At 43.0% G+C, this 12,737-nt stretch overlaps 1 protein-coding gene across 1 annotated transcript in view; it reads left to right on the forward strand.

Annotated features, from left to right (window-relative positions):
- Window positions 1-16: 16 nt before the first annotated feature.
- The window catches only part of PI4KA (phosphatidylinositol 4-kinase alpha), a 114,268-nt gene continuing 101,547 nt past the window's right edge, over window positions 17-12,737 (forward strand). Inside the window, exon 1 of the mRNA XM_019437386.2 lies at window positions 17-255. Coding sequence (XP_019292931.2) covers window positions 73-255 — 183 coding nt within the window. The 5' untranslated portion in view covers window positions 17-72. The remainder of the gene's footprint in view (window positions 256-12,737) is intronic.

The following is a 12,737-nucleotide window of genomic DNA, read 5'->3' on the forward strand; positions in this document are numbered from 1 at the left end:
GCGCCTGCGCCGTGAGTTCTGTCGCTCGCAGGCGGGTGCGGGAGGCCAGCCGGCAGCGCCGCCGCGCGCGCGATGATGGCGGCGGCCGTGGCCCGGGGAGGAGGCGGAGGCGGAGGCGGCGGCGGCGGCGGCGGCGGCGGCGGCGGCAGCAGCAGCTCTGGCTCCGGCTCCGGCGCTTCACGGGGCTTCTATTTCAATACGGTCCTATCATTGGCCCGCTCCCTGGCCGTGCAGAGACCGGCATCGTTGGAGAAGGTAGCCTTGGCCGCCTGGGCCGCGAGCTGACAGGAGAAGCGGTCTAGGGTGGCGAAGCGAGGAGGCGGGGCGAGGGTCTATGGGAGATCGAGAGAGGGTCTCGAGCTTCCTGTGACTGGAGGGGATATGTGATGGGAGGGAGCCGGCGGGGTGAGGAGGCCCATGGGCCTGGTGAAGAGCGCTGGTGAAGAGAGAAGATTGGAGGGACTTGGGCAGGTAGGGACGTTGCGGGTGGGTGGCGGACGAGGGACTTGAGCTACTGGCCAGGGTTTGGGGTTTGAGCCGAGGGGGCACCTTGTGACATCGCAGGGGCAGGGGCGGCAGGCAGTGAGAAGCAGTGAGAAGAGCAAACGACCAGGGTCAAAACCTGGGGCTCTGCTCCCGACTTCCTCTGCTTTTTATTCCGTGACCTTGGAGAGATTTCTTTCTCATAAAATGGAGTTGCTTTCACCTGCTTTCCCCACTTCACATCATTGTGAAGGGCAAGTGGAATGGTAACTCTGAAAGTGCTTTCTAAATCTGAAAGTGCTTTCTAAAATGCAAATCCGCGCATTGTTTTTCCGTGAAGTCTAGAGGGAGCGTTAGACTGGGTAAAAGATGGTGTGTGAAGAAGGGACAGTGGCCAGGAAGGGGTAATGAACTGTCATAGGCAGAGAACAACCCAGGATTCCTTCAGAGGAGAAAGGACAACTTATGTTGGGGGTATCTTTTCCTTGGGAGAAAGGTGAAAGGCGACTCAAAGGTGTGGCTCAGATGTTGGAAGGAACAGAGATATCAGAGTCAGACCTGTTTGGTCCCCGCACTGTCACTGTTTGTCCTCTTGGGCTAGTTACTTCAATTCTCAGAGCCTGTTTCCTTATGTGTGAAATGAAGTGGTTCTTGAGGAGTAAATGAGTTCAAAGCATAAAGTGCCTGGGCAGAATAGGTGAACAGTAAATGTCAGCTTTCTTTCCGCCCCCCATGGTGTGATGAGACTCATTAAAGTGTATTAGCACTGAAGGGATGGGATTCTTTTTTCACACATCTTCCTGGCAGATGGAAAGAGATCTGTTGTCTAAGAGTAGGGAGACTGGAGACCTGCCTGCTGCTAGCAGTTCAGGGTCGTTTTGTGGCTCTGGTGAGTGGTGAAGTTGAAATGCTGTGTTAGGCACTCTGTCATAGTGACCTACTCCTTCCTTGGCTTTGTGGGTTCTTAAACCTGATTTCTCACTTACCGCAGGGTGAGCAGGTCCTGGGAGACTGATGCCAACCTGACTTCTGACTGAAGGAGGAATTCAATAAAATGGAAAGAATATGAGTTCTAGAGATAGGACTACCTGACTTAAATCCTGTATCGTTTGCTTACATGAGTGTGACTCTGGGTAGGTCAGTTCCCCAGTATGATCCTTTGGTTTCTCTTCAAAATATAAGGACAGTATTAGTTAAGAGTATTATGAGGATCAACAAAATGACACAAATAAAGGCAGGCACATGGATACCTAATGATTAAGAACTGTTATCATTGGATGAGCCTGACTGATGGACCACGGTGCTGGCTTATCAAATAAAATTCATGCCAGCTAGTCAGCACATTCTCTTCTTGGTAGGAGGACCAAAAATCCTATCAGAAGTTTGCTTGCTGGACTTGAAGAAGAGAGAAGAGATTGCAGGGGAGTGGGTGATCTTTAAGAAGACAGTCCTGCAGGGGCGCCTGGGTGGCTCATCAGTTGAGCGTCCGACCTGTTCAGGTTATGATCTTATGGCTCATGGGTTCGAGCCCCACATTGGGCTTTGCACTGGCAGTGTGAATCCTACTCTGGATTCCCTCTCTCTCTCTCTCTCTCTCTCAAAAAGAAATAAACATAAGAATCAAAAAAACCAAAAAAACAAAAAGCCCAGTCCTGCAGTTCTAGCAGGGGACCTATTCCCACTCAGTAATTCTGAGAAATGCACCTTAAGCTCAACTGGCCTTCTTCGGCCTTTTTGGATAATTACAAGAACATTCTGTAATTACAACGCTGTTAGCTTTGTATTTTATAGTAACTGCTTCAGTCATCAAAATTACAATATATTTTATAACTAATTAATACAGCTTTTAGGGATGCCTGGGAAGCTCAGTTGGTTAAGTGTCTGACTCTTGGTTTTGGCTCAGGTCATGATCTCAGGTTCATGGGTTGGTTTGGATCAGGTTCATGGGTTCAAGCCTTGCATTGGATTCTGTACTGACATCATGGGATCTGCTTGGAATTCTGTCTTTCCTCTCTCCTGCTCCTCCCATGTGCTCCCCCCCCCAAATAAATAAATAAACATTTAAAAAAAATGCAGTTTTTAGATTGTCAGCTCCCCAATACCATCTCTTAGTTTGGGAGATACTTCATTCTCATTGGCAACATTTACAAATCTGAAAAGAGTTAACTGAGCAAGCCTGAGGCTGCAGAAGGGATTGCTTGCAAGGTCAGTCCTGGGTTCACATCTGAGAACTTAGCACTTGAACTGTTCCCTCCATTTCCTAATTGATAAGAGTGGTTCACTGTGCCTAGACTCTTCGTATAATTAATGTGATTTATATTGAACACCTTCTTTCTTTCTTGGAATTAGGGATTTTAATGGTTGCTAGGCAGACAGTGCTTGTGTCTATCAATAAAAACCTTGGCTGCTGTGTCTCTGTTAGACTTCCCTAGGTACAGATGTAGCACACAGGTCACTACATTGTTTGCTGCTGTAGAAGGGAGCATGCTTAGTGTATACCTTTACAGGAAGGAGAGAACATGAAGAAGCCCATGCACAGTTTTCTCCAGATTCCACCTGACCTTTTCTCTTGCTGATAAATTCACTGTAATATAATTTACTGTAATAAAATTTAGCTACGAGTATGATTATATATGTGTGAGTGGTCTTGGGGACCTTGAAATAACTTCTTTCCTAGAGAAGGCTTCTGTAGGTGGCTGATTCCGTCACATATATGTAGATTCTTCTTTTCTTATCTAGGATCTTAAGACTTGATTATGCTGAGGGTCGTTGTTACTATTTAGTCCTATAACATATGGCTGCTTACTACATTCCACGACTTTAAACCGATGGACAATAAGCCTTCAGTGTTCCTAGGGAAATCTTCTTGAGGTTCTTAAGAGTAAAGGAATTTCTCAGTACCCACCAGGATAATGAAGGTGGGGACTTAAGTGGGGAGATGAATGTTGAAAAACCTCTCTCATTTTTTTGTTTCTGTTTTTTTTCTCTTCCTCCCCCCCACCCAAGAGAAGGCAGAGGACTTAATGGGTCTTGGTCCAGATAGGGTTGAGCTGAGGAAGGCTAAGTTTTATGAGTTAGACCTGACATCTCACTTTAGACATTGGTAATTCAGGCAGCCCTGACATAGTTTTATGGCACTTGGGGCACATTAATGACATAACTTTCCTTATCTTTGTCTATCTACATGCCACAGTGGTGTTTATTCACCCCACTCACCTACATCAAGTCTAGGCTGTGAAACCTAGCCTATTGCTACTAAGTAGATTTTACTTCTCTTTTAATTATTTAATTCACTGTTTCATTCAGAAAGCATTTGTTGAGCATCTACTGCTAATTAATATTGACCTGTAGGCCAGGTCAATAAGAAACAGGTTTTGTTGTTTTTTTTTAATGTTTTTATTTTATTTTGGGGAGATACAGAGAGCAAGCAAGGGAGGGGCAGAGAGTGAGAGAGGCGGTGATACAGAATCCAAAGTAGGCTCCAGGCTCTGAGCTGTCAGCACAGAGCCCAACGTGGGGCTCGAATCCACAAACTGCAAGATCATGACCTGAGCTGAAGTCAGACGCTCAACTGACTGAGCCACCCAGGTGCCCCAATAAGAAACAGTTTTAATGAGGTTGCCCAGGTGATCAGCATCAAGTCAGACTTGCTGCAAGTCCCCCTAACTACTGTTGTAACGCAGGTCTGGTGACCAGACTCCTGCCATATTCAGATAGTCAAACCCAAGACTCCTGGGTGTCTATTCTCTTATCCATATCTAAGCTTTGACCTTTTGCTGCTAGGCTGCGCCTAAGACTAGAGCCATAGCCCTGAGGCCCACTCTCAGGATTGCAGGTTGCCTCTGAGGACACCATCTGTGTCCTAGAGGGATCACGTCCCATGCAGTCCTCAGCCATCTCCCTTTGGGAGAAAGGTGGAGGAACAAAATAGACAAGAAGAGAGTCTTGTCTACACTGGACTCTCCATGTATGGTTGGCTTCCAGTCTCCCTCTCTCTGATTTCTTTTTGCCTGCTAGTCTTGCTCTGCTTTCCTCTTTCTCATCTGTCTTAAGAATGTTATTAAGCCACCCCTGCCAAGAAGCTTCTGCCTGGATCTGCCTGGTTGTACTCCTCGTATCCAGGATATGGGTGAGCTGTTCCTGCCTTTTCTTTTTTTTTTTTTTTTAATTTTTTTTTCAACGCTTTTTATTTATTTTTGGGACAGAGAGAGACAGAGCATGAACGGGGGAGGGGCAGAAAGAGAGGGAGACACAGAATCGGAAACAGGCTCCGAGCCATCAGCCCAGAGCCTGACACGGGGCTTGAACTCACAGACCGCGAGATCGTGACCTGGCTGAAGTCGGACGCTTAACCGACTGCGCCACCCAGGCGCCCCTGTTCCTGCCTTTTCTTACCTGGCCTGTATCATACTAATGGACCCGAACCCTGGGACATGGAGAGTTCCCAGCAGAGCTGAAAAGTAGGCAGCATTCCTTGCCCTTCCATCTCTCTTCCCACCCTCAGGAGGCTTTGATCAGAATCTTTTTCCATGTCCTAAAATAGCCTCTCTTTTCTTCAGTTAGACTGCCAGAATCTGGAGGTGTCTTAGCTAACTCAGTGTGGTGTTTAAATAGCACTGCAGCATTAGGGACAGGCCAGACCCCTCCCTGGTGGACAGTTGTGCTCCAGAAGATGAGCTGGTTAATTCTTATCTCTGTTTGGAGGAATGTATGTCCTGATGCTCAGGACACTGGGCTTTCTGGAGTTCATAGTTACCCACTCCTTTAGAGTGGTTTGCCATGGAGTAAAAATCATGGTATTGGCATTTTTTCAGCATCATGAGGCTGAAAATTTCTATCCTCGCTCCCTTTCTTTTGTGAAGTTATGTTCAAAACAACCATGTATAGGATAAGAGAAGAGAAAATTAGCATCAGTAGAGGGAATTCATGATGTTAGAACTATTGTTAAACCAGCTGTAAAATATTTTAAGAAGAAATTGGAAGAAGAAAAAGTCTTTACCTGTAATCATGCCACATTAACTATACTAGTTTGCTAGGGCTGCCATAACATAGTACCACATTGATTTAAACAACTGAAATTTATTTTCTCACTGTTCTGGAGGCTAGACATCCAAGATGAAGGTTTCTTTTGAAGCCTTTCTTTTTGGCATGTAGGTGGCTGTCTTTTGGTGTCTTCGCATAGTCTTCCCTTGTACCTGTCTGTATCCTAATCTCTTTTTATAAGAACACCAGCCAGATTGATAGGAGTGGCCCACCCTAATCACCTTGTGTTAATAAAGACCCTAGTTCCAAATTAACAGTCACATTTTGAGGTGCCTGAGATGAGGACTTCAGTATATGAATTTTAGGGGGACATAATTCAGCCCATAACACTAACCCTTTAGCTTTTTAATTTCTTAGGCCTCCTTTTTAGTCTTTAGCTATATTCATTTTATTGCTTTTTGATTTAAAAAAAATTTTTTTAACATTTATTTTTGAGAGACAGAGGCAGAGAATGAGCAGGGGAGGGGCAGAGAGAAAGGGAGACACAGAATTCGAAGCAGGCTGCAGGCTCTGAGCTGTCAGCACAGAGCCCAATGTGGAGCTTGAACTCACAAACCACAAGATCATGATCTGAGCTGAAGTCGGACGCTTAACCGACTGAGCCACCCAGGTGCCCCGCTTTTTTCTTTTTTTCTTTTAATTTTTTTTAATATTTATTTTTGAGAGAGAGACAGCATGAGCAGGGGAGGGGCAGAGAGAGAGGGAGACACAGAGCCTGAAGCGGGGCTCGAACTCAAGAACTGTGAAATCATAAGCTGAGCCAGACGCTTAAACATCTGAGCCACACAGGCACTCCACTTTATTGCTTTTTTCAAAAATAGCCCATATTTATTATTTTAATGGCTGCATGTCATATTTTCTATTGACAGATCAAAATTAAGGATTTCTCTGTTTAGGCTGTCTAGTTTTTCCCTTGTAAAATTGTGCGTTTATACACTTAGAATTTTGTCTAATTTTGAATTACATTCTTGTGTTAAATGTGGATAGGTCTTGATGTTTACTGCCCAACTTTTTTCAAAGGATTATACTTAGTTATGGTAGATAGCATTAGCAAGAGACCTTGTGCATGTTTATAGTTTCACTGTTGTTGGATTTTATTTACTTTTTCCTGCTAACTCTGCAAGCATAAAAGGGGACATTATTCTTTTGATTCTAAGATAGTGATATTTTACAAATTAACCAAAAAACCCATGAAACAGAAATGATGGTGTGACATTGTGCTCTTGTTTTCTGCTATGTGGAAACTTGAATTCAGGGTATTGTTGCTTGGGTACTGACTTCTAGCTGTGCCTGCTCTGGGTATCTTTTTTCTTTTGACAGTTGGGTCTAGGTGTGCACACAATCCTAACCCTCAAATAATTTATAACAAGTAGAAGTAGTGATAGGTGGGGGCTGGCCAGTTGTCCAGAAAGGAGCTGATGATGGACCATATGGCTTTTCAATAAAACTCCTCTGTGAAGATATTTAGCTGTTTTGCACTTTGTTGGCATGGGAATGGGAAGTACAGATAATTTTTTCTTCAGGCCCCCAAAGAACTCTCCATGAGTCTTGGCAGGTATGTGGAAATTTAGAAGGCAAAAAAGTGAAACATGCTCTAAGAAAATGAAAGCATCATGGGCACTTGCTGGGAGGTTACTTTAGGCAGAGATTTTAAATATGGAAGGCCTGGAAGTGATGGGAATGGACGTTTGTAAATGCCAAGAGTAGTTGGTAAGGGAAGGTCATTTCAGATAGAAGAAAGCAAAGCACAGAAGAAAATGAGGAACAGCAGTAATAGGGTTCAGTAGAAATAGAGTATTTTGGGGGGCACCTGGGTGGCTCAATCGGTTAAGCGTCTGGCTTTGGGTCAGGTCATGATCTCGTGGTTTGTGAGTTTGAGCCCCACATCGGGCTCTGTGCTGACAGCTCAGGGCCTGGAGCCTGCTTCAGATTCTGTGTCTCTCCATCTCTCAGCTCTTCCCCTCCTTATGCTCTGTGTCTTTCTGTGTCTCAATAATAAATAAACGTTAAAAAAAAAAAAAAAAGAAATAGAGTATTTTTTTTTAGTTTTTTAAAATGTTTATTTAAAAATTTTTTTAATGTGTATTTTATTTTTGACAGAGAGACAGAGCATGAGTGGGGGAGGGGCAGAGAGAGAGGGAGACGCAGAATCCAAAGCAGGCTCCAGGCTCTGAGCTGTCAGCACAGATCCCGATGCGGGGCTCAAACTCACAGATCCGCGAGATGGTGACCTGAGCCGAAGTTGGACGCTTAACCGACTGAGCTACCCAGGCGCCCCTAAAATGTTTATGTTAAATGTTTATTTTTGAGAGAAAGAGAGCGCGTAAGAGCAGGGGAGGGGCAGAGAGAGAGAGTAGGGGACAGAGGATCTGAAGCAGGCTCTACACTGATAGCAGAGATCCTGATGTGGGGCTTGAACCCACAAACTGTGAGATTGTGACCTGAGCTGAAGTCGCATGCTTAATCAACTGAGACACCCAGTGCCCCAGAAATATAGTATAGAGAATGGAAATGTAAGTGGAGAAGAAAGCAGATGGCTTCATATGTAGTCCCAGACTCAAGAGTTTGTATTGAATTGATGAGACAGGGAAGAGCCCTTCAATATTTCAGGGCCAAGAATAATGTGCATTAAGAAGATTATTAAAGGGGCGCCTGGGTGGCGCAGTCGGTTAAGCGTCCGACTTCAGCCAGGTCACGATCTCGCGGTCCGTGAGTTCGAGCCCCGCGTCAGGCTCTGGGCTGATGGCTCGGAGCCTGGAGCCTGTTTCCGATTCTGTGTCTCCCTCTCTCTGACCCTCCCCCGTTCATGCTCTGTCTCTCTCTGTCCCAAAAATAAATAAATAAAAAAAAAAAAAAAAAAAAAGATTATTATGACCATATTGTTTATATTGATGCCCTTAGGGAGTCTTGGAATTGACATGTCACTAGTTGTTTACTCCCCAAGAGAGCAAGAATATTCTATTTCTTACTCCTTACTGCAGATTTTCTTTTCTGCTGTGTTTGCAGTTTGTACCTAGTGGGGGATGTGGTTGCCTTCAGTCCTTTCCACCAGCAGCTATTCCTATCTTTGATTTAAATTGCTGAAATTTATCTGTGCACTTCATTGTCCTCATTATTTATATATTTATTTGTTTTTGTATTTGCTTCTTTCATGTATCTTGGAATTTTGGGAAAAGGCCTTTTGTGAACATTGCCAAGCCAGTCAGAACACTATTTATGTTTATGTGATAAAATACATGGTTGAGGCAAAAATCCTCAGATCTCACTTGCATTTATTCACTTAGTTCTGAGAGGCTCTATCTTTGCTGCTGAAGCTGTTCTCTTTTCCTGAATACTTCTGTGTGTAAAGCTGGTCTGGAAGCCTAGATTTAGGCCAGCCAAGGCTATATGTACTGTTATAAAAACAAACGATGGTGACATTTGTTTATTCGTTCGTTTGTTCATTCATTCATTCAGTCTTTGAGTGCCTGCTGTGTGCCAGGCCTTGAAGGGACCTATTAGAGGGATTGAATGAGTAGACATTGTTTTTCTGTCATGGAGTTTGGCATGGAGATAGACAAGCATTAAACAAAAAATTACAAGTACAATTGAAAACGCTAACAAGTGCCAGGAAGCAAAAGTAAATGGTTTTTGTGAATACATTCATAATGTTTTACTACCATCACCACCATCCACCTTCAGAACTCTTTCATCTTGTAAAACTGAAACTCTAATTGCAATTGATTTTTGTATGTTGATCTTGTATCCTGCAACCTTGCTGCACTTGTTTTTTAGTTTTAATATGTTTTTAGTTTTTTCTTTATATAAGATTATGTCATCTGCAAATATAGTTTTACTTTTTTTTTTTTTTTTTTTACAATCTGAATGCCTTTTATTTCATTTTCGTATCTAATTGTCCTGGCTAGAACCCCCAGGACAATACTGGATAGAAGTGGTGAGAGTGGACATCTTTATTTTGTTCCTGTTCAGGGGCAACGTTCAGCCTTTTACCATTAAATATGATGTTAGCTGTGAGTGTTTTATAGATGCCCTTTTTCAAGTTGAGGAAGTTCTATTTCTAGTTTGTTGAGTGTTTTTATCATGAAGAAGTGTGGAATTTTTTCAGATGCTTTTTCTGAGCGAATAATGATCTGGATTTACCTTCCTGCCATAAAACAACTAGGAAAATGGACAAATATATAAAACCACTGATTTCATACACTGACAAGGAACACAGGACTATAATACCTGAGAGACGGAAGAAACAAAGTGAGCCCTATGACTGCCTGGTTTTCTGCCAAAAGACATATCTCAGACCACAGAAACAGGAAAGCTACAAAGCTAATTTTACAAAGCTAATTTAAAACTTTGCTAGGGCAGGTCTATATTAGCTTTTGCTACAGGGATAGTTTAACTCCACTGCTAAGGTATGGCCCTTTTGAGGTTTCTACTGAATGCTTTGAGGGCTTTCCACTCTGGCTGGGAGTAACTCAGACTCTTCTCAGCTATATATGAACTCTGAGAACTATTCAGTACGCAGTTCCCTGGTTGTTCTTTTCCAACTTCTTGGAATATCACCTATACTAGTGTGTGTTAGTATTCATCAAAAATTCAAGGGAACTCTTGCTATGATTTCTGGAGATTTTTTTGTTTAGCTCTCTCCTCTTCAGAATTTCCACCTGCTTTAGACTTCCTGTATTCTTACTTCTATCTCCTCCACTTAGACCTGCATGACTGGGATGTCCTTTCCTGTTCCGTGGTCTGAGATATGTCTTTTGGCAGAAAACCAGGCAGTCATAGGGCTCACTTTGTTTCCTCTGTCTCTCAGGTATTATAGTCCTGTGCTCCTTGTCCAGTGTATGAAATCAGTGGTTTCATGTATTTGTCCATTTTCCTAGTTGTTTTATGGCAGGAAGGTAAATCCAGATCCTATTAATCTCTCATGGCTACAGGAAGAAGTTCTTGGATCACAAGATTTTATTGCTAGAGCAGACATTGCAAAAAAACTATCTGGTCATCCTTTTACATTAGAGAAAACTGAGACTTGGGGGAGAAGACTTAATCAATATTGGCATAGTTTTATTATTTTATTTTATTTTATTTTATTTTATTTTATTTTATTTTATTTTATTTTATTTTTTTAATGTTTATTTATTTTTGAGAGAGACAGAGATAGGATGCGAGTGGGTTAGGGGCAGAGAGAGAGGGAGACACAGAATCCAAAGCAGGCTCCAGGCTCCAACCTGTCAGCACAGAGCCCGAGACGGGGCTCGAACTCATGAGCTGTGAGCTCATGACCTGAGCCAAAGTCGGACGCTCAACTGACTAAGCCACCCAGGCGTCCCTTGGCATAATTTTAAGACATTAGCAAGATTCTGTGGATTTATATATATACACACACTTGCTGTTTTGTCCACCTTTTACAGAAGGAAATACAAAGTCAAAATGTTCAGATAAGTTTTGTCAGTTACCTTGGGTCACTTAGATAAGAAGTGCTAGAGTTGGAATGAAAATCACAACTCCGTACAGCTCCCCTGATCATTGCCTGGTGAAACGATGTGTCAGGAATCAGAGACATGCATTTGTATGTGCTGTACTCTGCCAAGCACATGAGCTGGGCTCAAGAAACGGAGACTCATTCGTTGTGTGTAAAGGCTCATGGAGTTCTACTTGTGTTGGATGTTGTAGAAAGCCATGTTAATTGATCACAGCCAACAGAACATCTTTAATGAAACCCTCATCCAGGACTGCTTGTAGGAGCAGGTGCTGTTCCACATGCATCTGCAGCCCCATGTGAATCTTGTTATAATCACTGTTATCATGATAGCTCTCAGTCACTTAGGAAATGTTAGCTTATGTTCAGTGTTCTCCATAGATGGGGATAGTGCATTTGAGAAAGACAACTAAAAATCAGATTTAGGTGTGCCTGAGTGTCTCAGTCAGTTAAGTGTCTGGCTTTTGATTTTGGCTCAGGTCATGATCTTGCAGTTCATGGGTCAGAGCCCTGCATTGGGCTCTGTGCTGACAGTACAGAGCCTGCTTGGGATTCTCTCCCTTCCTCTCTCTCTACCCCTCCCCTGCTCGTGCTTGCTTTCTTTCTCTCTCTTTCAAAATAAATAAATAAACTTAAAAAAAAACACCCGGATTTAACAGGTCACCTGGGTGGCTCAGTCAAATAAGCATCTGATTCTTGATCTCGGTTCAGGTCATGATTTTGTGATTTGTGGGATCATGCACGGAGCCTGCTTGAGATTCTCTCTCCCTCTCTCTCTGCCCCTCCTCCTCCAATAAAATAAACTAAAAAAGGGGGGGTGGTGATTTTTAAAAAACAGATTTAACCGGGGCGCCTGGGTGGCTCAGTCAGTTAAGCGTCCGACTTCGGCTCAGGTCACGATCTTGCGGTCCGGGAGTTCGAGCCCTGCGTCGGGCTCTGTGCTGACTGCTCAGAGCCTGGAGCCTGTTTCAGATTCTGTGTCTCCCTCTCTCTCTGACCCTCCCCCGTTCATGCTCTGTCTCTCCCTATCTCAAAAATAAATAAACGTTTAAAAAAAAAATTAAAAAAAAAAAAAAAACAGATTTAACGAAACACTGCCACTAATACTTAAAGCTTAATCTCTTGTTCTCAGGGAATTTTGTTTCTCTATAAAGACTATTCCCAGAGGTTTCAGATAACAAAAGTTGTATTCTTTTAAAAACTCATTAATTATCCAACATGTAATGCTATTATTGGTAGGTTTATTTTGACCTAAATATTTTACCTACACCCACTGTTATGTTTTGACTTTTCATCTGCAGTTCTCTCTGCCCAGTGGTTCAGACTTGTGGGGGCACCTTGTTTTCTCCTTGGTTTGGCATTTCTTTACCTTGGCAGTCTAAATTCACCTTGTGGTCTTTCTCCTTTAATAGCCTTCGGTTAAAGTATTGTCAAGAGTTCTTAGCAAAGTCTAAGTGAGTTACCTTTGTTGCCTCCTGGTCGTCCATTGACTTATCAACTTCCTCAAAGTGTTGCCCAGAGCCCCTTTGGATCCTTTTTGTAAATGGCCACCACTGTCAGATTTTGAGCTTAACAACCTTTAATAATGCAGGATCTACTCCCCTTTACCCCCTAAAAACAACCAACTTTTTAGTTGATTGTAAAATTCTGAAAGAAAATCAGTGTTTTTTCTTTTCATTTTTTAAATTAAGAAAAAATTTAATGTTTATTTTTGAGAGAGAGACAGACAGACTGCAAG

This window comes from Panthera pardus, unplaced genomic scaffold, assembly GCF_024362965.1.
Source record: "Panthera pardus isolate Hobbes unplaced genomic scaffold, ASM2436296v1 HiC_scaffold_15, whole genome shotgun sequence".
Classification (NCBI taxonomy): domain Eukaryota; kingdom Metazoa; phylum Chordata; class Mammalia; order Carnivora; family Felidae; genus Panthera; species Panthera pardus.